Source organism: Lynx canadensis, chromosome B1 (assembly GCF_007474595.2).
Source record: "Lynx canadensis isolate LIC74 chromosome B1, mLynCan4.pri.v2, whole genome shotgun sequence".
Taxonomy (NCBI): Eukaryota; Metazoa; Chordata; class Mammalia; order Carnivora; family Felidae; genus Lynx; species Lynx canadensis.
In genome coordinates, this window is record NC_044306.2 from 61,424,327 (window position 1) to 61,452,086 (window position 27,760).

General features: G+C 35.4%; 1 protein-coding gene across 1 annotated transcript in view; it reads left to right on the forward strand.

Moving 5' to 3' along the window:
• SPOCK3 (SPARC (osteonectin), cwcv and kazal like domains proteoglycan 3) overlaps nucleotides 1-27,760 on the forward strand; it is a 481,842-nt gene that overhangs the window by 153,660 nt on the left and 300,422 nt on the right. Inside the window, 2 exon segments of the mRNA XM_030312786.1 lie at nucleotides 11,654-11,670; nucleotides 11,672-11,697. Coding sequence (XP_030168646.1) covers nucleotides 11,654-11,670; nucleotides 11,672-11,697 — 43 coding nt within the window.

The window sequence follows — 27,760 nt, forward strand, 5'->3', positions numbered from 1 at the left end:
CTTCTTCTTCTCTCTCCTCTCTCTCTCTCCTTTCTTTCTTTACTTTCTTTCTTTCTTTCTTTCTTTCTTTCTTTCTTTCTTTCCAACCTTTCTTTCATTACATTCCACTTGCCCAATTGCCACTTAGAGAAACAAATAAAATTAGAATAGAATAAATTTAGAAATTCAAAAGTATCTATCCAGTGATTATAGAACCTCTCTGTTATATCACAAACATCTATGTAGAACCTGTTCTGTGTAATGCACCAGAGTCAGACACTCTAAGCTCCAGCAAAAGATAATGACACTTTATTTTTTTCACTGATTTTAACCTTCTTGTTTAGAACTGGAGCATGATAAATAATCAGGGGGCAAAAATAATTTAGGTTGGAGTTCCTAAATTATTTTGCATAGCAGATTACTACTTGCATTTGGAAATTAATGAAATTAATGAAATTAAAATTTAGGAAAATGAAGCATAATAAAAATGATTAAGAGGACAGACTCCAGAAACAGGGTGTTTGGGTTTGAGTCTTGTATCTGATAGTCCCTGGTTGGGAGACTAGTCACATAGTCTTCCCTCATCTGTAAATTGAGGTAAAGAATTACACCCATATCACAGGGTGATTACAGTGTTTGAAGAGTTACTGGTATATAGAGTAATTACTAAAGGTTGTAGTTAATATTATTGTTATTATTCTATGACTCTGGACTCTGTGTAGGTATTAAGGACTTATGCAAATATACCAATATCTTAGTGTTTGTAGAAGCCATGTGGCAATCTTAAAACATTTCAACTAGCTTTGAATCTGTAAATCGAGGAAAAAAAATGTATCATGCAGTGGCAAGTCCGGTTATGAGTGTGCCTGTTTGCTTAGCAATCTTGCCTGTCACTATACCACCTACCCATCATCATTATTTTCTAACATACCTGCCCCCCCCGTTTCCCCCCCACGGAATTATGATCAAGCAATTCTGGCACACATGGATACTTGCTTACAGTAGGATCCCATATTCTGAACTACTTGTAGTTTGCAAGACTTGACTTCTCTGTGCTTTCTAGTGTCTGCCTACATGTCTTTTAATTTGCTGGTGCTTCTGCGTGAAACATCTCTGCTTGCCATTTTTCAAGCTACAACTATGAACTGTGAGGCTATGTTCTCTGACCCTGAATATATCAGGATGAAGCAGATTTAAACACTTTGTGTGTAGCTATGCTGTGTTCCTGCCATGCTTGTGTCTTTATAGACTGTAAATTACATGAAAAACATGTCTATGTATTTTCATCTCTAGTGAAAACTAGATATTAGTTTTTAAACACTACCATTGGGCCATATTAAAAATTGTTTGTTTTTGAGTACATTTTAGAAGGAAAAGGAAGCAGAATTATATATTCTATATCTCAGATGTGTAAAACTTTCTTTTTTTTTCAACTTAAAACACATGTATTATAGATATTGCTTGCTTTACATTAGATTATTCTAAATGAATCTTGTTTCCTTCAAATTGTTCTTGGTAATTCGAGCTACAAAGTGCAATTAGGTGAGAAATCTTGTGCATTTCCTTATGAGTTTCATTTCTGCACTCGAGCGATAGTTTTTATGTTTTTCTTTTTTAAGGATAAGAAAACCGTAGTGAGAAATAGTAGGCAATGTAGATTTATTTGCAAATCCAAGGAATTGTGAAAAGTGTATGTTTGTGTACATATTTGCATGCATACTTCTGAGAATGATTCTCCTTTCAAAATTGGATTTCTGTTAAATCATAAAATAAATTACAGAGGAATATCATATTTTATTATTTAAAGTGCATATATTATTTACTGCCTTGCTTAATATAAAATGAAGTGGGTGAATTTCAAACCATACAACTTTTTGGTTTTCTTTTGATTTCAAGGGAGGTATTTTAATGCGCCTTTTCTGAATATCAACTCAATTCCATGCACACTTCTACATGTAAGTGTCAGATTTTCTTCAGTCTCTTGTGTGGACTGATATAGCTATGGTAAATCCATCTTCATGGTTAGTTCTAAAGGGTGTGAAATAGCGATATAAGTTGTTTAAAAAAAACTATAAATTTAAAGTGTTTATAATGTTTGGCTGCTGGTATCTAAAGTTACTCTTTTCTGACTTCCTAATTATTATTTGGCTATTATATTGCCTAACGAAAAAAAAAAAGCTCACAATGAAGTACAAGTTTAATTAATCAGTGGACACCTCAGAAAAGCAATTTGCACTGGGTTTAAAAATTTGTTTATTCTGTAGATTGCTTATTGTAGAAGAGTCTATTAGCATGCATGCAGATTGTAATTTTTGTATTGGGTTTCTTATCATGTGTCGTTTAAGAGTTATTTAATGTTTTCTATTGTGTGTAGTTTATTTTAATTAGAGCTATAAAGCACACGACTCTTCATAATATTACCTATGCCATAAAATTTTACTCTGATTTATCTTGGTGTATGCTTTAATGCACAAACACATTTTCCCACGGTTAAATTTGTTGACAGTTCTTGAATTTTGATAAGTGTAGTCTAGGGGAAGTGAGAATGAACTGATGTGTGTCCTAAATCACATACCAATTAGAAACAAATTATTGTTATTGATTTTATTTTTATTATCATAAGAAAATACTATTTTAGTGTAATTTTTTACAACTGCCTAATGAGCTAAAATTTTTCAAACTTTTAGAAATGAGACATTTGGTTATTCATTGGATTCATACAATTTCATCAGAAAAAACTGCAAACACAGATGCATGAAGTTTGGGAGGCTTGTGTCTAACTGCATCCCCTATATCTCATCGATTATTGTTGCTCAAGGTATGGTCTGCACTTGAATGCTCATCTGCAACCTTTGTGGAATCAGTACAGAAACAGGGAGTAAAGATTGAAAGAAATGCCAAAGCAGTTTGAGAAAAAATATATATATTGATTAACTCTAATAGTAATGAATTTGGGTTTATGTGTTATGTGTTATTTTTATTTCATTTTTCAAACAATTCAATTTATTGTCTTTTTTCCCTTTTTGTCCTTTAAAATTTTTTAAATATAATTTATTGTCAAATCGGCTAACATACTTTGTGTAAAATGTGCTCTTGGTTTTGAGGGTAGATTCCTGTGGTTCATTGCTTCATATGACACCCAGTGCTCATCCCAATAAGTGCCCTCCTCAATGCCCATCAACCCATTTCCCCCTCTCCCCAATGCCCCCATCCACCTCAGTTTGTTCTCTGTATTTAAGACTCTCTTATGGTTTGCCTCCCTCCCTCTCTGTTTGTAGCTAATTTTTTCCCCTGCCTTTTGTTCTGCAGTAGATTTGGAAAAATGAAACTGGTTCTTTACCACAGATAGTTTTTGAAACACTGCTATATAGGTAGTACAGGTATACACAGTAGGCTTTTTGAATCCTGAATATAAGACATGAGTGGATTTGAAATTCCTTTTCTTAAAAATCTTGACAATAGAGTAATGAAGTGTCAAATGAGGAAGAAGAGTTTCAGCACCCCATCTTGTATGAACCTCTAAGATGGCCCCTGATGATCCCCACATGTGGTATTCATGCTTTTGTGCTTGCATTTTCTGGACCTAATAACTCACTTCCAAGAAATAGTACAACAGTGGTAGGATACCATTCTGAAATTAGCTTTAAAAAGGCCGCATTCTATATTAGACATCTTCTCTCAGTCTCTGACAAGAGTCCTCACCTCTAAGGAAAGCCACGGTGAGAGCTGCCCTGCAGAGAGGCCCGTGTGCACGAACAGGAACCGAGCCAGTGAGGAACTGAACCTCTCAGTGCAAAAGTTAGGAAGGAAAGCAACTTGGCAAAAAACTGTATGAAAGATCAGATGATCTTCCCTTGGTCAAGCCGCAGAGAGAGAATGCAACCCTGGCTGGTACCCTGATTGCAGCATTGTGACAGACTTTCAGGCAGAGGCACTCAGCTCAGCATGCCAGAGTCTTGACCTTTGGAAACTGTCAGAACAAACAGCCAACTAACTATGTGGCATAATTTAGTATGCAGCGTGGACAACTCATCCACCCTTCTAAAGAGAGAAGAGAGGTATCTCATCTACGACCCATGCACAGAGAATGAATGGATTCCTGGCAACTTTTTGTAACCACTATCTTCCGTATAATCGTTTACTACGATGTAACTCTCTAGTATCCTGGGCTATTTTAAAAACTACCGTTGTTGATGTTTTTGATAGCAATTATGTTCCATGAGTGTTTTCAGACGTGTGAAATCTAAAACTTAAATATTGGGACAGACTCCAAGATACATACATGACTACATTTTTTGAATTGAGCAAAGGATCATTTTTAAAGAAAGTTTTCTTATCTCTGTAATTTGAAACGAAGGAGAAGAGAATAGCACAAAAGCAAAGCTTGGAGGGCAAGATAAATTGTTCTTTGGGTCAAAGATTTTGCAAACCAGTGAAACTATGACATAAACACTCTTACTGTAGATAATAGCAAACTATGCATTAGAATCTCCATGTATACATGATGACATCAAATGATAAAAGTAATGAAAACAAAAAATTGCCTGCAAAACAAAAATGAAATGCAGTGTGAACAAAACAGCTTCCGTTTGTGTTTAAAAATAGGTATGTTGAAAAAGATAGTCACAGGTATTAGCCATGATAAAAGACCCAGCTGACAAAACTGGAGTTAACTTATAAATATATTCTCCCCTACTCCTTAATCTGAAGAGTTTATTTTGATGTTACAGAGAAAAAATCACACAAATACGTTCTTGACTCAATAATTAAATAACTACCACAGTTTTGTTTTTTTAAGAAGCACATCTAGGGGCGCCTGGGTGGCTCAGTCGGTTTAGCGTTCGACTTCAGTTCAGGTCACGATCTTGCGGTCCGTGAGTTCGAGCCCCACGTCGGGCTTGGGCTGACGGCTCGGAGGCCTGGAGGCTGCTTCCGATTCTGTGTCTCCCTCTCTCTCTGCCCCTCCCCTGTTCATGCTCTGTCTCTCTCTGTCTAAAAAATAAATAAACGTTAAAAAAAAATAGCACATCCTAAAAATATAAATATTTGCTTTCATTTATGATGATTAACATTTTTTTCATTTTACACAGCCATTTAGCTTAAATTTTGAATTGTATTCTATTTCACTGACTGTATATGTAAAGATTTATATCAGACAGATAGTATGTGTTTAACATTTTCATATCATATAAATTCATTTTGTTTATATTTGATATGATGAACCATTCTTATATTTGAACTGTACTCAGTATTCAGTTACCTAGTTTTTTTAATGACAAATTATGAAAACACAGGAAATACTGTTATAATACTAAAGAGATGTGAAATAATAGGAAAATATTAATATTTCATCACTTATTGCTACTTACTGTTTTCTATTAATACCTTACAATTTTGCTCCAATAAGCAAACAGTAACTATAGCTTTGATTTACTAATGTGAGAAGTGTCCTAGGATTAGAAAAACTCTTATAATACCTACAGGCATTTTATCTTAATTTATTCCTTGTTTTTCACTTCAAATTGAGGATCATGAGGTCATACAGAGGACACATTTGCAACCTGTTCCTAAACACTTTTTTTGCGTCATAAAGATTTTGAGAATCATCATTCTTAGTTAGTTCAAAATTATGTATCTTGATTTCTTGTGCTGATATTTGAAACACCCATTCATAGATTATATCCAAAGCTAGATGATAGATTTATGGTCAGAAGGGGGAAATGAAAATACTTGGAAAATTTACAAGCTTTATGATTTGAGGATTCAGTCACAAAGATACAGAACATTAAACACCTTAAACACGTTTTTCCTTCAAAAAATTTTGTTTCCCTATGTGGAAATAGAGCGGTATTCCATTATTGTTTTCTAATTTTTAAATAAGTGTTCTTTATGGGGGGAAGAACAATATAGGATTGTAGTACAGGGGTCTTTCTCAGTATAAGACCAGCTTGGCAGGATTTCAGACTTTTTGGCCTTATGGTCTCAGTCATAACTACTCCATTCTGCCCTTGTAAACACCCAAGCCTACATAGAAGGTATGTAAAAGGATGGGTTGTGGCTGTGTTTCCAATAACACTTTAGTTATAAAACAGGTGGGGTCTGGCCCATGGGCCGCAGTTGCTGACTTGTGGTATGGTCAATGTTTAAGCATGCAGGCCCTGGGCCACACTTCTGGGGTTCAAATCCCACCTCTATTTCTAACCTTCTGTGTAAACTTACCAGATACTTAGTTTTTCCCTGCTTCATCCTCCTCATCTATAAATAAGAGTGATATTAGAAACCCTTACCTCTTTCAGATGCTGAGAGTAAAGTGCTTATAAGGGTTCCTGGTATAGGGTGAGAGAATAGGACTCCAAGCCACTGTTTTTCTCAATTTCTTGTGAGTATTAATGTTCTTATAGTTATAAAGAAGATTCCCAGTATTTAAAAGTCCTTATTTTATTTATTAAGAATAAGCATATTTTATGCTTTTCCCTGGTGTTAGTTAGTGAATTACAAGTTTTGTTTATCAAAGTAAAAGTGGCCATATATATTCTGAAGGCATTTAACTTCAATTTGCAGAGATTTTCAGAGACAATTGAGGAATTCCCTCAATGGCATTGCCCTTTTGCACAATTCATTTTATTTATGTGTTTAATCTGTGGTAAGTCAGGGAGCAAAAGTGCTTTCTAGAAAATAAAGGGCTCACCAAAGTGTTACAAATGAATTCTTTCAGGGTCCTAGGACATCACTTGGAAAAATGAGTGGTACTTTGATAATAAATGTGACATTTGGGGGCCTGAAGCAGATAGTTTGTCTCAAATAGATAATTCGTTTATATCTAGACAAAGTTTACTCACTCTATCTCGTGATCAAGTCATGTGTTAAGTTTTCTACACAAGGAAATTTCCCCTTTTGTGGAATTTACTGGCTTAACTATTATACAAGCCACTCTTCCCATAATATGGTGATATATGTAAATGAGTTTGTCGGAATAGATAACATATTAAAAAAAACCAGATTTCCAATGCTATTTATAGCTTATGGAAGTGGCAGTGCCTCACGGTTTAGCTTAGCTTTGAAGCACAGTAAACAATAAGTGTTAATGTTAGTAGAGAAATTTTGAAGTTTTGTCTGACAGGGTTTGGGGAACATAATCATGAAGTACAGAAATCCTAGGAAATTTACCTTCCTACTCCTCGAGTTGGGTTCACACAATTATCATCATGGTGTTTTTACTTCTGCGTACGTATAGAAGGCTACCAATAGTGTTGTACTTCTGCGTACGTATAGAAAGGCTAACCAAGTTTCTGCCAATAAGTGGAGCAGTTGCTTATTATACTTACCTTTGCTTTGATTCTGGAGATTTGAATCAAGAAACAAAATTGTTGTTGAAAGTTTAAAAATTAGGGATCTTCCTATCTTTTATGTTCCCCCCTAAATGTAGACATTTTGCTGGTTTGCTTGCTCCTTGGGAATAAATAGAATCTTCAGTGTGGGACTTTTGGGGCCCATCTTTCCTCCCTTGAAGAGAACAAGGGACCAGAAGAAACACTCTTCATAATTCCTGATGTGCGTGTGTCATCTGAACCTGAAACTTCTCCAACTGGGGGTATTCTTATAGTTGTTTTTTGAAATCCCAGGTTGGCTTATTTGTGATCTAAATTGAAGCTTGAGAACAACCAATTTTTACACAAAGCTTTTTGAGACAAACAGAGATTGTGCCTGAATGAACCTTATGTGAAAATACTTTTATCTCTCATTCTGGCAAAATTCCTAAGATTTAATGAGGTGAAACTATTTTCGGGGGAAAAAAAAACCTAGCGATGTGAGAACACAAAGAAAAATATCTAAAAATAGCTAATAGGCACACTACTTTGCTTTTCTATGCTGTTTCAGATCCCCACAATGGCCAGACATTGACATTGCCCTTGACTTAACCAAAAGAACTAGGTTCATGTTTCACATTATGATTATAAATCTTTAGATAGCTATGGCCCCAAATTAACCCAACATGACCGTGTTAATCTTTTTTTTTTTTCCAAGATGTAAATTTCTTATTTGTAAAGCTATCTTGGAAAATGGTGTACTTCAAATAAGATAAAGCCTGTTACTTTTTATCAAGTTTTTAATTTTAACTCCAGTATAAATAACATGCAGTGTTATATTAGTTTCAGGTGTACAATATACTGATTCAACAATTCTATACATTACTCAGTGCTCATCATGGTAAATGTATTCTAATCGCCTTCACCTATTTCACCCATCCCCCCACCCACCTCTTTTCTGGTAACCATCAGTTTGTTCTGTATAGTTAAGAGCCATTTTCTTGGTTTCTCTCTTTTTTTTTTCTTTGCTCATTTGTTTTGTTTCTTAAATTCCACATATGCATGAAATCATATGTCTTTGCCTTTCTCTTACTGAGTTATTTTGTTTCATATTATACTCTCTACCTCCATCCGTGTTGTTGCAAATGGCAATATTTCATTCTTTTTTTATGACTGCCTAATATTTCACTGTGTATATATGCCACATCTTCTTTATCCATTCATCTATCATTGGACACTTGGGCTGCTTCTGTAATTGGGCAATTGTAAATAGTACTGCAATAAATTAGGGGTGCATATATCGTTTCAAATTAGTGCTTTTTGTATTATTTGGATAAATACCCAGGATTGCAATTACTGTATTTCTATCTTTTAATGTTTCCACAGTGGCTGCACCAATCTGCATTCCTACCAATGGTTCGTGAGGGTTCCTTTTCTTTACATCCTTGTCATCACTTGTTTTTAATAGTTTTGATTTTAGCCATTCTGACTGGTGTGATGACTGTATTATTCTGAGGGAGTTAATTAAATATGGCTGAGGTTTTGCCATGGACATATATATATTATATATTATATATATATTATATATTGTATATACATATATATAATATATGTATATATATATTCTCCAATGAATTCCTGCTAATCCGTATAGATGTTGATGATTTCAAACACTGTGTGGCATAACATGTTGCTTTCACATTGTTGAGCTTCAGTGCTAATGATGTTAGTCTCACATCTGTTCCTCGTTCTACTTCTCTTTGATATTTTATGAGTGGAGTCACTACTGCAATGAAAACTTACCCACATCTTCTTGGGGGATGTCGCTGATAGCTGTACACTTGAGATGAGTCTGAGGTGATAGCAGAAAACTTGCCTTCTTGCATTAACTACAATCATAAATTGATAGGCTTTAAAAAAGTTCACCGTTGGGGCGCCTGGGTGGCGCAGTCGGTTAAGCGTCCGACTTCAGCCAGGTCACGATCTCGCGGTCCGTGAGTTCGAGCCCCGCGTCAGGCTCTGGGCTGATGGCTCAGAGCCTGAGCCTGGTTTCCGATTCTGTGTCTCCCTCTCTCTCTGCCCCTCCCACGGTCATTGCTCTGTCTCTCTCTGCCCCCAAATAAATAAACGTTGAAAAAAAAAATTTAAAAAAGTTCACCGCATCTTACATTTGATATTTGGGAAGGCATGCAGTTTGGACATCACCTTTCAAAAATGTTTGAGGAAATTCATGGTCCTTTTCTGAAGAAACCAGAAAAATTAAAGGACTTTGTTAGCAGTAATGAGAGGCTGGCCAATGGTGATGTTGCCGAAACATACCAAAAGAAATGAACCTGGCACTTTCGATAAGCAAGTATGCTTTATCACCTCTTTTATGTGCATATTGTACAGATTTTATATTTTTATAACTAATCCCCACAGCACCTTTGCCATATAGGTAGGTATTTCCCCCCAACTTTAGTCGCAGGAATCTGAGTTTACATCGTTTTCTTAAAATGATCTGCAGCTAATAGAGTGCTAAAGTCAGACTTAAATTTAAGTTTTCCTGTCTCCAAATCCACCACTATTCTCATTGTCTAGTTTCATTGTATGTTTTGTTTTGTTATGATTCAGGAGAATTCCAACTCCTCCCCGTGTGTGGAAGGACTAGTAGTCATCATCCCACACACCGAGATGTAATTTAAAAAACAAAAGTTATTAAATGAGTGCATTATGATTCTCAGCCAAAGTTTGAGACTTGAGTGGAGGAATGTAGTTTGAAAGTTTAATGTCCAAGAATTCTATTATTCTGTAATGGTTTTACAAAGATATTTAAGAAGGGACTAAGTAATCAATAAGTTTTTAGTTATCAGTTGTGTGATCTTCCCTCACCTGATCCTAGATAACTATTGCAGTACCTACTAGTGGAGACAGCCATAATATACCACTGTCTTCACTAACCCTACCTCATCTGAATATAAGATTGATAGGAATAATTTCTGAAGTTTTCTTACTTCCTTCTTGCCTTTCATTTGAAATTGGTAAGGGGGAAGGTGGTGATGAGTGCTTGATTAGTCACAATAAGGAAAAACTTTTGCAACAGTTTAATATTTTTTAATAATTGTAATTTGAAGGAAACTCCTACGCCTGATGTGGGGCTCAAACTCACAACCCTGAGATCAAGAGTCACGTGCTTGCCAACTGAGCCAGCTAGGCACCCCTAAAATTTTTGACTAAGTAAAATAGGGAAGTGTATTTATTTCTGTAATTAAAATGTGCAACATTTTCCTCCTTGACATCGGGGTTATTAGCAAGAGGTTAGAATGAAGATTTAAAGAATCTCTACTTGATCTTTCTGGATTCCCTGGGTTCTGTAGATTTCCAATGCATTCACTTTAGTGGGTTTAAGAGTGTGGAGTTAGGAAATGTTCAATCAAGGAGCCTCACCATGATTTTCTGCTCTTTCTTACAACAGTGACAATAGCTTATTAATTTGAAGAGTTAAAGTGTGTTTTTATCTACCATAAATGATGATACAGCTTATTAATTTGACACAGTTAAATATGTTTTACTCACCATAAAATGTGATATGTATGAGGGACATCTACACGGCTCTAAGGGTGGTAAAACAGTAAATACAATATGAGTTAGTCAATGTGCTTTGCTTTTTAAAAAATATTTTCAGTATACATTGCCCTGCATTACTGTTGTATAGTCATAGTCATGTTTACTAAATGTACAGTAAGTATATTGTAATGATTCTTTTCCATTATTTAAAGATTTCAACTTTAGGCAAGATTAATTAGGTATGCATTTTTCTTTCAAGTTTCCAATTGCATTTTGAGGACTCCTTAGATATTCAATTATCATGTGACTGATTTGCATAAAATCTACTTATACTATATGGGCTAGTGCAGACTCACTTGGTATTTGCTGCTCTATTGATGGTTTCATTTACTATTGTAATAGTGGAAAATGAGCTGTAACTGGAAACTGTAAGATACCTTCATAGCTTATTAGCTTAGGGTAATTATCTGCCATGTTCTATTGCACATGAATTGCAACGAAAGTATTGCATTATAATACTTAGGTGAAGTGGCAACGAAGAATAATTAAATTATTATACTAAACATTGACTTGCACTGAAAATGAACACATTTATTGAAAAACATTTCTATAACATGTAAACAGTGTGTCCCTTTTGATAAACTATTGTTTCTCTCTTGTTCCTCTTTTATTTTTTTATTTATTTGTTTTTTTTTTTTATAATTTGCTGCTTGCCATTGCAGGAAGTAGAGGTTTGTATTCAGCTTCTGTATTTCATATTTTATTCTATATTTATAATTTACTTACTCGTATACACTCAATTCACATTATTTCTTCCTTAGGATGATTATTTCCACACTGGAGTCCGGAAAGGCCTTCGATCAGGGTAAGAATCTATTTTATTTTTAAATTAACAATCATTACATATTTATAATCAGTGTACTTTAAACATGATATTTATTATTGGTTAGCTTCTTAAAATAATAATAAGAGAGCTTAGATAATGGGGACCAAATTCATACAAAATAATTACAGTAATAAGCGAGATTAGGTACATGATTATGCCAGGATGTCTTTTATGTTTAGATACTATACTTAGATACTGATTTAGGCTTCTGAACTTATCGTGCCCCATTTTTATTAGTTGATACTAGTCACTAATCAAGTTTTCAAGTATATTCAAGCACATTCACTAGGATATAGATTTATTTGTGCAAGATTTCAAAACAGATGACTTTTATAGTCTCTGTTTTCAGTTAGTAAAAACTTCCATTTAAAAACAGAGCAGACTTGAGACACCTGGGTGGGCTCAGTGCGTTAAACGTTGGACTTTTGGCTCAGGTTATGACCTCGTGGGTCTGTGAGTTCGAGCCCCGCGTTGGGCTCTGTTGCTGTCAGCTCAGAGCCTGGAGCCCTGCTTCAGTTCTGTGTCTCCCTCTCTCTCTCTGCCCTCCCCTACTCATGCTCTCTCTGTCTCTCAAAAAAGAATAACGTTAAAAAATAATTAAAAAAACATAAAACAGAGAAGATTGATAATTAGACTCAGCTGCGGTCTTAGTAAGACCCCCAAAAGGAAAAGTTATATAAAACTAAGGTTCTCCCACATCCACTCACAGTTTGTGCTTCTCTTTATGTACTGGAGAAGGAAAAGCAGGAAATATACATGAGATAGGAATGTGCATGAGAATAGAAACACCAAGCTCAATGCAATCATAAACTATATAAGTAATTAGATTTGTTTGCTACATTCTGTAATATTAGAACCAGAGACTCTTCCTTTTAAAGTCTGGAAAAAAAAATTTCTGCTTTACATTGACTGAAGTAACCTATTAAATATATTACTTCCTGAAGGAGTACCATTTAAAAATAGAAATCATTTTTTAAAATTTCTTTTTAATTTTTACTTTTTTTGAGGGAGAGAGAGAGAGAAGAGAGAAAGAAAGACAGTGTGAGCAGGGGAGGGGGAGAAGAGAGAGAGGGAGACAGAATTTAGGTAGGGTCCAGCTCTGAGCTGTCGGCATAGAACCCGATGCGGGCTCAAACTCATGGACTGTGAGATCATGACCTGAGTCGAATGTCGGATGCTTAACCAACTGAGCCACCAGGCAGCCCCAAATAGAAATCATTTTAGGAATGAGTTGGTAATGTGTTAGTAGGGGAAGCTTGGGGTACTTGGGTATGTCATTTAATATGTGTAATGAATGATTTCTGAGTGGGAACCAACCTGGGGTGGACCTAGCTGGGGACTGTCATCAACATTGATGGTAATCTGCAGTGTGAAACACTATTCATATCCAATCCCCCCTTTAATATAGTTTGTTTTCCTATATACTTCATGTAATTTTAAGTTATTATTATTATCCAGAGTGTTTATTTGTAGAGTCTACATTTTATATTTTAACAAATTTGTTTTTGGATTTGGCTAACAATATAAGTCAAGCCAACTGTACTCAAAGACAGGCAATTAAAAAGCGTAATGACATGCAGACTGAGTTATATCTGCAAGCTTTCTGGGAAATGAATTTTATGATGGACTCATAATCCTTGAAAAATCAGAATTTTCTATGAAATGGATGTTAACACTTAAATTTGCCATACTTGGTGCATCCAATTACAATAAAGATGCATGTGTGTGTTGATAATTGTTGAACTACAGTTTACCGCCCGTTAATGGAAAAAAAAAAAAAGGAGAAGAAGGAAAGATTGCTGTAGGCAGCTGCCAAACCCTGGTAAAATTGATTCAGTTTCATTTTCAAAGCGGTTGTTAGCCTACTAATTTGTCAAAAATATAATATTTATTGGGCAGAGGGAAGCTCATGACATGATAATAGCTAATATTTATAGAGTGTCCTATATCCAGTCACTATTCGAAGTATTCAGTATATTAGTTCATTTAATCTTTGTAACAACCTTGTCAAGTAGATGAGGAAGGTGAAGGTACTTATTGAACTCTTACTCAAGATGATATTCCTGCAAAGTGGCAGAGTCAGGATTTGATTCGGGCACTCTGACCCCTGAAACCCATGTCCTAATTACTATGTGACACTGTCACTCATATGATAGCATTAAAATGAAATAATGACATACTATTTTGAACACCAGATTTGAAACAATATTTTGTAGATTATCAGACCCTGGGTTTTGGCTGATTGAACATGCACATTGATGTTTTGCATCAAAAGAAAAAAAAAAAAGAAAAATGGAAAAAAGTTAGATTGAGATACATGTATTTGTTTTCTATTTGGTTTGGCTTTCAGTCCTATTAACTAACCTATCTGTAGACCATACTGGAGGAGTGACAAAAATTATCCTATTCTAGGGGCGCCTGGGTGGCGCAGTCGGTTAAGCGTCCGACTGTCAGCCAGGTCACGATCTCGCGGTCCCTGAGTTCGAGCCCCGCGTCGGGCTCTGGGCTGATGGCTCGGAGCCTGGAGCCCGTTTCCGATTCTGTGTCCTCCCTCTCTCTCTGCCCCTCCCCCGTTCATGCTGTGTCTCTCTCTGTCCCAAAAATAAAATAAACGTTGAAAAAAAAATTAAAAAAAAATTATCCTATTCTCATTTAGCTCTGAGTAAGATAGATAGTTCACATCATTTGGATAGAAGAGCTTGAGATATGCTGATTTCCAATGCTTCTTGTTTTTTATGAGGAAGAGATCTTTGTTAAGTACTAGTTTTCAAAATATGATTGAATTTTGAACATAAATAATTTATGACTTTTTATGAGTAGTTTTTTAAATATATCTCTCATGGTGTATGGACATCGATATCACATCAATATAAGTTGATTTTCTGCAGTTTCTTTTTTGGGGGTGTTACCTATTTCTTGAAAAGAATGAAGAAAAAAGTTATCTTAGCATTATATTTTATATGCTGATATTATACCATTTTTACCAGTATCTATTTTAAATTATATTTTACTATTGTTGAGAGTGCTGCTATGAGGAGGGCACCTTTGGGATGAGCACTGGGTGTTGTATGGAAAACCAATTTGTCAATAAATTTCATAAAAAAAAAAATAAAAAATAAAAAAAAAATAATAAATTTATATTTTCCTTACTTTTCAATAGACTGGTCCAGAAAATATGCAGAAATTAAAGTACTACTCATGACAATATTAATATTTCATGCCAGAAATGGCATTTCTCATCACCAAAACCGTGTCTACATTATATGCATAAATATGCACCTGCATACATAAATAAGCATACATATATTTGCATATGCATAGATACACCTGTATTTGCAGCTACAAGCTTTCTTTCTAGGTAAAACTCAGATGGTTGTTCATATATAGCTTATTTATCTTGTGGTTTCACTGTGACAAATTTTCTTTTTTTTAAAGTTTACTTATTTGCTTTGTGGGCTGGGGAGGGGCGGAAGAGAGCATGGAGAGAGAAACCCAAGCAGATTCCACACTGTCAGTGTGGAACCCTGAGGGGGGCTCAAACTCAGGAACCATGAGATCGTGACCTGAGGCAAAATCAAGAGTTGGATGCTTAACTGAGCCACCCAGGCGCCCTGACACATTTTTTATCTTGTGCGTTTCCTTTCATAAGTCAGAATGTTTTTTACATCGATTTCCTTTACCACCTAAAACAGTAAGAGTTTGGGGAAACATGTAAAAGTTTCAACTGAATTTAAAGTAAAACTATTTTGGTGAGGAAAATTCTGCTTATAATAAGTAAAGCATACTGGTGCCAAATATAAATTCTTTTTATTTCTCCACATGGAATTTTCTGTGCCATTACTTTTTTTTTTTTAAATCTTATTTATTTATTTTTGAGAGAGAGGAGGTGAGCACAAGCAGTGAGGGGCCAGAGAGAGAGGGAGGGAGACACAAAATCCAAGGCAGGCTCCAGGCTCTGAACTGTCAGTGTAGAGCCTGACACAGGGCTCAAACCCATGAATGATGAGGTCATGCCCTGAGCTAAAGTCGGATGCTTAACTGACCGAGCCACCCAGGCTCCCCTATGGCCATTACTTCTATTCCTTAGTGTGGCTATCATGAGTTGACAGAATAGAATTGAAAGAAGTTTTAATGATGATATGTATCTTCTTGAATATGACATGAAGGTTAAGGTTACTGTTACAAACTTAAAGGAGAAATGCATAGATGACCCTAGAAAACATTTTAACCATTCAATAAATTCTTTGAATAGATTAGGCTAGAGTTGTAAAAGCCAGTTTTTTTTTTTCCTTTCATGCCATTAACATAAAATTGTTTCTGGTCATGGATTAATTTGTATTTATAATAGATAAGTCACTGAATTTTTTTTACAGGAATTCCTGTCAGTTGCTTCGAGAATCTACTTGTACTAAAGTGTTATATGTACAAGGATCACCTTTTATTAAAAAATTATTTTCTCCGTTTATGATATTCAGTTGCCCGGAGATAAAAATAGTTGGAAGCAAAACATGCTTGCGTATATTTCCCTAATTTTACTATCTAATTACGGCTTGGAGTTGTTCCTCTTGGTATCCACTATGGCAGCGAATTACAATCAATAGACTAATAAAAAGATGCTGAATTTAAATAGATTGAGGGATTTCAAGACGAATCAGTTTCACGTTGTTGATGTATTTCCCCTGCTCAGGCAGATTTCTGGATTATGGAAAGAAGGGTGAGGAGTGTGATTACTGACAGATCAGCATACTTAAGCCACTTCACAGACCCTTGTCAGGGGCTTTCTTCCTAAATCTGGAACTCTGTGCAAAGGGCAGCCGAATTCTACTGGCTCATTAGTGGCATGGAAATCAACAACAAGTTTCATCCAGAAGTTGTGTGCTAGGAGACCGCTGCTAAACTTAAACTGCTGAGTCTAGGCAGGAGAGACAGATGCGTGAACAGCTAACCTGGTATCTATATAAGCCATTCTTGCAAGGATTGGTGGAAAGTTAGAACAAGACTCAGCTCTTTCGAAGGACAGTGGGATGCTCAGCCATATACTTATTCATTGTTTTTCTGTTATCAGGATCAGTTTATTAGAGTTTCATCTGCTCCCCCTAAATTTCCTCCCATCCTTTGCAAAACATCTCACATAGACAAACAGTCACATCCTGACATATCCCTTTGCAATCAGTCCTCTGGTTACAAAGGAAAAGCTGTTGAGATTTCCTCCGGAACTTTTATTCCCTTCGATGAACAGAACTATTCATTGTATTATGCTATAATTATTTTTGAAACTGAGAAAGACTAGTGTTTGGAAATGCCCCACGACTTATCTTTCCCTCCTTAAAATACTCGAGCATACTTTTAAGGCATACTATATGTGGATTGCACAATGTAGTCTTGCCTCTCTCCCAGATGACTTTAATTTCACTTGTTTATATGAGGATCTTTGTTTTTCATTGTCTTAGATGGTATTTAGTGATAGTAGTCTGAAACAATAGGTAGGTCTGATCCATGCTTCACAATAGAGCCATGGTAGTACCCATAATGCTTCTTGTTTGAGCACTTGGGGCTTTTGGCATTTTTCTAGTGGAAGAATTGGTGTTCTCAGAATTGGGATCAGTGGGGACAATATGCAAAGATAATTTATGATCATAATATTTTCTAAAAATGCTTTCAATCGTTTAAAATGTAATTCCGAACCGTTAATTGATCTGAATCATTATTTGATCAACTCCCAAGAATTGATTTAGTATTTTTGTATCATTTGGACAAATACTTGTTAGGTATTCAAGTGCTATAACCATGCCATTTTACATCATACATTATCTATATTATCCTTGTTGGCAACTTTGGCTTATAGGAGCCCTCTAGAAAACCTGCAGAAAAATAATACTCAACTTAGAACTAACAGTTCATGTTCATTTGCTCTGTGTTGGGTTTCGTACCTAAGAGCTACATAGTGATTCTAAGTGAGAAATGTACTTTCTCTTCCTATCAAATTCTAATGTTTAAATACAAGAATGTTATTTAACTTGTTTTACCCCAACAATCTAGGAAAATAAATATAGGAATATTTCATAAAATATAGGAATCAGAATCTTACATTGTTCTGTTGTGTTAGTATTACTTATTCATTGGATAATAAGCATTGTGTAAAGGGTTATATTTTTAATTACAAGATAAAATGAAGATTAATAATACTTCATTTGGTTCATATCACAGACGCCTACATACTGTTTAAGAAGGTAAATTATATTTCTTTCCTTTTAATGACCTTATGTGTTTACTAATTATGACTCAAATTTATAGAGCAAGAGATTGATTAAATACACTTAAAAGACTTTAAGAAATAAGATTCTTATCTCAGACCTTGTTAACCTAACAGAGTAATAAGTATTGTGAATATTGAAAAAAAAACAGTAGATACATATGGAAGTCATATTGTTTAAAGTTTATTTATTTTGGGAAAGAGATAGAAGGAGAGAGAAAGCATGAGTGGGGGAGGGAGAGAGAGGGAGAGCGAAAGAATCCCAAGCAGGCTCTGCTCTCAGGTGCAGAGCCTGACATGGAGCTCTATCCCACGAACCTTGAGATCATGACCTGAGCCGAAAACAAGAGTGGGACACTTAACCAGCTGAGGCACCCAGGCACTCAGGAAGTCATATTTAAAAAAAAAAAAATTAATGTTTTCATTATTATTTTTTTGAGACAGAGAGAGACAGAGCAAGAGCAGGGTAGGGGCAGAAGAGAAGGAGAAACAGAATCCAAAGCAGGCTCCAGGCTCTGAGCTGTCAGCACAGAGCCTGACAGCAGGCTTGAACTCATGGACTGTGAGATCATGAAATGAGCTGAAGTCGGACACTTAACCGACTGAGCTACCCAGGCGCCCCAGGAAGTCGTATTTTTAACAAGAATCTTCCACTGACTAGAGAGGTAATGTTTAGTCCTGCCTACACATGAAAATTACTAAACATTCATGTAAAAAGCATGATCTGGGACTGATCCTGCACACTTTGTGTATGCCTCTGTGTGTGTGTGTGTGTGTGTGTGTGTGTGTTTTAAATAAATCTATCCTAATGAGTGTGAACGTGTTTGTCTTTTAAATCTGCATTTTTTATTTTGTGCAGATACAGTGGGGAATCACAGGGTATAAGTAATTACTTATCAAAATAATTCTTCTCAGTGATTCTGTTTGCAGTACAAAGAGATATTTCTGTGTTGGTGGTACAGTGGTGAGCATAGCTGCCTTGCAAGGAGATATTTTTGTCCAGATAGCTTTAATTTGAAGGAAACCACAAATGTCAGGGAATTTTAAATAACCTAGTCACCTTTTCAGATCTGGTACCAGAAACAGGTGCTAAAAGGGTTTAGGAATGGGTTTTGGGAATCAAGGAAATCCCCCCAAAATAAAAATCATCATTACCACTGAACAAGTACTTCCTATGTGTCAGATATTATATATGAGGCAATCATTGTACTAATCTTAAAAAGTGGATATACTCTTTAATTTGCAAAAGAAACTGAAGTTGAGAGGGGTTGATAAAGGTAACGGAACTAGTAAGTGTTGTGGCCGGGATTAAAATTTTATTAGTGGATTAGAAGTCTATTTTCTCTTTCAGTATGCAATATGGCTTTAGATTTAGCTCATCCTGTATCCACATTTTTGCTCTGTTTCTCAACTCAGAGATACATCGTTTTCATGTAAACACATGGTAGGAATGACACAGGGGAACGTAGGTAGCTAAAAGGTCACCCATCAGGTACACATTGGATCACATTTAGAATTGCTCCTAACAAGGAAAGGATGCGTTTATAAATTTTATTCTAATTTTCAGAGTGTAGGAATATAGATTTTTAAACTCACTTATATAATTGTTATCTAATAAGTACAAGTGTTGTTGCATTGGGGTGTATTTCTATCGCCTGGAAATAACTTGCAGCATATCTGTGAGACAAGAAATTCTTTCAAAGATGTACAAAAGCTTCTGAGGAATTCCTTCTTGGAAGTTACTTTTCACTGATATCCTGGCCACAATTCTCACCCCACTTCCTTATGTGAAATGTGGAAAAGAAGTGTATGTGTTTGTAGTGCATTAAAGCATTGGCATTGAAACTTAGAGGCGGTTTTGTCCAGCCACTCATACGGTTAAGGGACTTTTGCCCTCTTAACTGTCTCCTATGTCCAGCCTTGACTTTCCACTTGGATATGCCGTTCCATCTTCACAAAACACTTATTATTTGAAAATTGCTTCTTAAACTAAAATCTGTTTTCTTGTGTCCAATTCTTGGCCCTGTATTCTTGATCAAGAGTGAGTAAATTCAGCCTTCTACATGAAAATTATTTGAGTATTTGGAAGTAGCCAGTATGGTACTCTTTTTAGAAGACTTTAAATTGGTTAATTAATCAATTAATTTTAAAATTAGTGAAAAATTTTTGATTAGAATACTATGTTGCTCATCATATACACATTAGCCACAGTTTCTTTCAGTTCTAACATTTCATAAATACGTTTTTTTATAGATTGGCAATTTTGCTATTTAGTCCTAGATATTTTTTTTCTCTCCTCTTAAGCATATTTCTTGATAATTCTACCAGTCTTTCCTCCTTTGTGCATTAATTGCATGACATAGCTGAAGTAAATGGTTGATAGGCAGGAGAGTTGAGTGGGCATTTGACTGGGTTATCTAGACATGAGTTTAAATCACTATTATGGCAATACAGGCTATATTACCTTATGCAAGTAATTTCACCATTATAGAGTTGTTTTCCCTTAATATGAGTAAGTTCCTAATTCACATAGTTGTGAAACAATATAATAGTAAATTCCTAATTCACATAGTTGTGAAACTGAATAAAAAATTTTGCAAAACCTATGCATTCAGTAATATGTGAAATGTTCGGTAAGTGCTTTTCCTTCTCTCGCTCCTATTTCTTCTGAATGAAATAAGTAAGCTTTTACTGCTTTTATGCATTTGAAAACACGTTTTGTCCTAACATAGGAATTTGTTCATTCTATGTAGTATTTCAATAATCAGAATGGCCCTATAAATTATTGGACTCAATACTCCTGAACAATAGTTACTTTGAGAGTTTTTATGAAAAATTTATCGTCCTTGACACATTTGAAGGAATTTGTTTTTTTAAGACTTTGAGTGAAACAAACTGTTGCTTTACCATATTAAGTAACATAACTTATAGTTTTGTAGTTAACATAATGAGATGTATTAGGCTTGTAGGGGGCACATGTGTGTGCTAAAAAAGAATACCAGTGGTGGAATCAATAATTCATGTTTTGTTTTTCCAGCTTTTCCAATTGTTAATATAAAACTCAATTTTATACAATTCAAAAACAGACTTTGTGAAATAGTAATATCAGAAAGTCTCCTTTGCTTTATTATTATTTTTTAACTTTAAATAATAAAGATATTACTAAGGCTTTTTAAAAATAGACTTTATTTTTCAGGCCATTTTAAATTTACAGCAAAATTGAGCAGAGATTCCCACATACCCCCTTTGCCCGGACACATACACAGTCTTCCCCATTGTCAACATCCTCCACCAGAATGAGGAACCTGTACAGACACATCGTAATCACCTAATGTCCCTAGTTGATGTCATTGTCATGGTGTTATACATTGTGTAGGTTTAGACAAATGTAGAAAGACATGAATCTGTCATTACGGTATCATAGAGTGTATTTACTGCTCTAAAATCCTCTGTGCTCTGCCGATTCATCCCTCCCTTCCCTAACCACTGGCAATCACTGATCATTTTACTGTCTCCATAGTTGTGCCTTTTCTAGGATGTCATATAGTTGGAGTCATGCCATGTGTAGCCTTTCCAGACTGACTTTGTTCACTCCCAGTATGCATTAAGTTTCCTCCGTGTATTTTCATGGCTCGATAACTCATTTCATTTTTAGCATTGAATAATATTCCACATAGTTTATGTATTCATGCACCTACTGAAGGACTTCTTGGTTGCTCCTAAGTTTTGGCAATTATGAATAAAGCTGCTATAATCAACTGTGTGCAGGTTTTTTTTTTTTTGTGGACATAAGTTTTCAATTCAATTGGATAAATACCAAGAAGTGTGATTGCTGAAACATATGGTGAGTGTATGTTTATTATGTAAGAAACTGCCAAACTGTCTACCAAAGTGGCTGTACCGTTTGCATTCCCTCTAGTAGTAAATGAGAATTCACACCACTTATTTGCATAATTTGCTTGCCCTTTAGGTATTTCAGACTGCAACCCTTTCAAAGCATCAGGAAATAAACCATCAACTGTTTGCCCATTTTATCTAGAAATTCTGTGTACGTGTTCAGAACCACTTGATTATTTCTGATTATATGCGAGCCCATCTTTTTAATCTTAAGAAAAATATTATTTTACTTTATAGAAGGTGTTTTAAGTATGAAAAGCTCTTAAATATGGATTATTTTTCCTTCCACATATTAATTTTGGATATGTTGGTAGATCAGGGATATTATAATCAAGCCACTCCTCAAACTCACCTGGGGAGTATTTTGTGTACATAACTTCATACCTTGCCCACTGCATTGTCAGCTCGAGGAGTGGATTCTTTCCATGTACTTTCTACTTCTCACAAACTCTCCAACAAATGCATTCGTTCTCGACCTGTTCTGAGCTTAAGTTAAAAAAAAAAAAAAAGTTATGTAACTCCTTATCCTATCCCTTGTTTTTATTCCCAATGCTACAAGTAGCAAATACATTGCATTATCTGTTACTTTGGGATTTTATTACTACGTCTGCTATATCTAATTAAATGACTAAAGAAAAGCCTAATGAGTGGAAGAATGGGAATTTGAGTATGATTTTGTCTCATTCAAATACAAGCAGATGAGTTTGGTTATTTGATACAGTACTGATTTTTGAAGAAGTTGTACTTTTTGTGTTAAGTTATAATTTACATTTATTATTTAGTTTATTGACAGCAATTTGACTTCTTTAAAGAGCATTTTCCCAGGATTTTCATGTACATTGTTTCATTTGACCTTCACTCACACACAAAATCTTTCAAAGTTTACAAGGGGAGTAAGACTGTTGTTAATTGTAACACATGAAGAAACTGGAAGTAATTTGGGTTTTGTTTGCTCAGGTTACATCAATATTCATAAATGCAATTGAAATTAGTATTCAGATCTAGATACTAATGTTGTTGTTTTCTAACATGTTTTTGTTGTTTCTGTTCATTTATTAATGGTTTAATAACAAAACAGCCTACTAATTTAGCTCACTTTGTTAAAGTGTAATTTTCAAGTGTCTAAAACAGGCTGCCATTTTTTGAAGACTTACTACATACTATGAGCATTTAGCTTTTATCTCACCCAATTCTCAATATGAACTTTCATTTTTATTGCTTTTATTTTGCTCCCATTTTTATTCCTTTCCATGCTCCCATTGACACTGAGGGGGGAAATTGATGTTTAGTGAATGAAAATAATTTGCCCATGATCATACAGCTATTCAGAGTAAGAACCAGAATTCATATCTATTTCATTTGATTCCAAATTCTGAGGCTTCTCTGAATCATGACTTGAATCAGCTTTTATGCGGCATGGGGGGGGGGAGGGATCTAGCTATTTCCATGATTATTCATCGCAACTTCAAGTTAAACTTCTTAAAGAGGTTGCTTTTGCCACTAAAAAGAAGGATTGAATTCCTTCCACTTAGTGTAACTTTGCACAAGATCATTTAATCCAATGCATTTGGCTTCTAATTTCTGATCTTTAAAACGAAAGTTTGCAGGGGTGCCTGGGTGGCTCATTCTGTTAAGTATCCGACTTCGACTTCGGCTCAGGTCCTAATCTTGTGGTTCCTGGGTTCCAGCCCCTCATTAGGCTCTGTGCAGACAGCTCAGAGCCTGGAGCCTGCTTCAGATTCTGCGTCTCCCTCTCTGCCCCTCCCCGACTCACAGTCTTTCTCTTTCTCAAAATAAATAAATAAATAAATAAATAAACAAACATTAAAAAAAGTTTAAAAAAAATAAAATGAGAAGTTTGCAGAGAATGATTTCAAAGCTTTCTTGTAGTCCCTAAGTTTATTTTTCTGGTATTCTGTAAGTCCTGTTAATGGCATGTTAATGAATACATCTTTGAATATAAAGGTTGACATGTAACAGTTCTGCCAATAATTTTTATTCATATTACTTTTTAAAAAGAGTAGCAGTTTTTCATTAGAAGGATTAATTTACTTTTCAAGAGAACTTGGCAAAAGTAACATTTTAGAATAATATTTGGAGAAAACGTGGTTAGCAACTTTATCAAATTTATTTTAAAATGCTTTATCATCAGCATATAGCTGGCTGACTGAATATCAGTTAGTTTTTATTAGGTTTGTACATTTTACAATGTTCTTATATGTTTCATATGATTCAGTTTCATATGATTGGAAGAATGGGGCTTGCTGTTGTTAACTTCATAGTTACTTAACTTTACATCATTTATCACCTAGTCCTGTGCCTTCCCACTACAGTATAAAATTATTACCTACTATTTTTTTTTTAGAGAGAGAGAGAGAAAGAGAAAGCACCAGTAGGGGAAGGGGCAGAGGGAGAGAGACATAGTAGGAGAGAGAGAGAGAATCTTAGACTTCGCCCTCAGCACAGAACCTAATGCCGGGCTTGATTCCCCGACCCTGGAATCATGACCTGAGCTGAAATCAAGAGTCGGATATTCAAGTGACTGAGCCACCGAGGGGCCCCTTACTTAATACTTTTAACCATCATTATAAACACAAACTAATTATGGCCATTCTGCAGTGGAGATGGTTGTATATCCAGTTACATTTAGAAGTTAAAATAAATTTTAGTGCAAGATAGGCAACAACATGTTTAAAATTCCAAACTTTGATACAGGACAGGAGGCAACATTATTTTAGGAAAGTTTTATGGGCTTGGAAATCAGGTAGTATTGGGTTTGAGTCTGGGCTGTACTATTTATAGCCCTTCAAATTTGGATAAGTTAATTAACCCAAGGCCAAAGGTAATGTTTGCAGATTAACATTTAACTTAAACCCTGAAGGCTCTCAAGAGATAGTTAATAAAGAGGCAGGGAAGAGGATATGTAAGAAAATGCATAGGCTGTTGTTTAGGTTCCAAACATCTTAACTGTTTGCATAACACTGTGATATATATTTCACACATTTAAAAAATATTTTCTCTTTTCTGTGGAATATTAATAACTGGATTTATAGATAGTTTATAGCTAGTTCGGGTGTATCTTTTAAGAATTTTGCAAACTGTAACTTTTTTTTTCTCAACAACACTCTAAAATGTTAAGAATTCTTATCAAAAAAGAGACAACCCAAAACCAGACTCTTAACTATAGAGAACAAACTGATGGTTACCAGAGGGGAGGTGGGGGATGGATGAAATCCGTGAAAGGGATTAAGAGAGCACATTTTTCATGATGAGCACTGAGTAGTGTATGAAAGTGTTGACTCACTTTATTGCATACCCGAAACTAATATAGCACTGTATGTTATACAGCATATGTTAACTACTGGAATTAAAAAAGGAATTTCCATCAAACAAGGAATGAATGACCATATAAATTCCTGCTTAGTTTTGACACTGTATACTACAAATTTTGTGTAAATTTTGAGCACTATTTTGTAGTAAATGAAGGTAGGAACCGCACCTATGAATAAATTTATATCCCCAACCCATTTTAAATCGAAAACTTTGAGAAGAAAATAGAGCTTTTATACACACACACACACACACACACACATAATTTTATATGTATGTATGTGTGTGTGTGTGTGTGTGTGTAATCTGCCGTTAGTCCTAGAAGTAAACTGTTTCTATTAGCAAGGCTCTCATTATTAGATTTTAATGACTATTGTCTCTTACAAGCTAAGAGTCAGTAGTATGGGTTGAATTGTGTGCCTCAACAAGATTATGTTGAAGGCCTAGCCCCCTCATACATGTAAATGTGAGCTTATTCGAAAATAGAGTCTTTGTAGCTATAATCAAATTAAGATGACATACTAATTTAGGATGAACAGTAATCCAACATGGCTGAGGTCCTTATAAAAAGAACAAATTAGGAACAAAATAAAAACATTAAAAAAAAAAATAGGGACGCCTGGGTGGCTCAGACGGTTAAACGTCTGATTTTGGCTCAGGTCATGATCTCGCGGTCCATGAGTTCGAGCCTCACGTCAGGCTCTGTGCTGACAGCTCAGAGCCTGGAGCCTGCTTCAGATTCTGTGTCTCCCTCTCTTTCTGCCCCTCCCCTGCTCATGCTCTGTATCTCTCTGTCTCAAAAATAAGTAAAAGCATAAAAAAAATTAAAAAAAGAAGAAGAAGAACAAACTAACAGATAGACACATAGGAGAGGGCCGTGGGACCCTGGAGCAGAGATTGGAGTTATGCTGCCAGAAACCAAGAAACACCAAGAATTGCCAACAGTCACCAGAAGCTAGGAGACATGTGGAGTAGATTCTCCTTCTGAGTATACAAGAAGGCACCAGTACTTCTGACACCTTGATTTCAGACTTCAAGCTTTCAGAAATGTGAGAGAATAAATTTCTGTTGTCTTCAGTCACACAGTTTGTGGTACTTTTTGATGGCAGCTCTCAGAAATCAAGACGGTCAGTGTCACCAAAATGATGTTTAAATAATTCCTATAATTACTAAACTTATTTCAGAAGCATAGTGGTTGATGCAAAAATCAACACAGAGTAATGTCTTCCCTTGATCTAAATATTGAAAACAGCATATATTAATTATAACTTTTAACACATGAATTTTTGAGTACATAACTTTTTATATAAAGAGTGTGTGTGTGTTGGATGAATGTTCTTCCTTAAGCAGTATCTGTTTTTCTGGCTTCGCCATACTGATTTTCTTTTGGAAAAACATACCTCCTTCCCCAAGATTTCAAAGGTTGATAGTGCCCCAAACCAGGGAGTGCTTATGTGACCTACATCTGAACAAATACAGTATTCCTTGTCCCTGTTCTCAGCAACTAGTTTAGGGATGAGCACATGACCCAGATCAGGCTAGATTTAGAGGATGTGCAGGGGGAATTATAAGAAATAGAAGCTCTCTTTTTGCAGGTATAACTATATAATATGACACAAGTTTGGAGATATCCAGAGTGACGTTAACAAGAGTCATAAGCACAGTTCAGTTATAAAATGAAGCAAGTAGAACCTAGCCCAGAATAGTTTGGGCATATCTGAAATGGGCTGTGACCATAGGTTCCTTTAACCTTTATTTCTTTTAAACCAATTTTAATCAATTTCTCTTATGTCCAACTAAAGTATCCACACTACATAGAAACTACTACCTGGAACTGAGTTGTGAGAAATCCTAAATGTTTGTAGTTGGTCGAATTGAGGTAGGGTTCCCAATCTTGTATAAGAAGTTGTCATGCCATGCTTTATTATAGGAAGACCGTGGCTATTCTGTGGCCTGTTGACTCTGGTGTCTCATAACATGTACCTGTTGAAGCTGGTCCTTTCCTGGACCATGAGTTAACTGTGCTTTTTCCTGGAAAGTCTAGATGTTGATAATACATATGATTGCATATGTCCCAAAACTTTGCTTCATTTCTATGGCTGCTCTTGTCTTGTGTCAGTAGCTTAAAAAAAAGTAGTTTAAAAAAATAGGACATGAAAAACTTCTGACCTTCGTAAAACCTAAAATTTCATATTATGTAATTATATTTGGAGGGAGGTTCAGGAAAATATTTAATATAAGTTCTGTCAAATTAAATACTTGGTGTGAACCAGAGTTTCTTCAAAGGTCAGAGTCACTTCCTCTCATTAGTTTTTCTAGGTGCCACATTAATCTATGGCAGCTTCCTTGTTTCTCTTGACTCCTTGTGATGGAGAGTTTGAGGGCCTCCTGGGAGCTTGTGCTGGAAGAGTGTGCATACGGAGCTTGACTTATGAAAGCAGTGAGCTCACCTCGCTCATGGGCTACCATGCTGAAAAAGCCTGGAGATGTTTCAAAAAGTTCTTGAAGAAGGCTGGACAGTGATAATGTAAAATCTTCTATCTGGATAATTTGGATGAACCA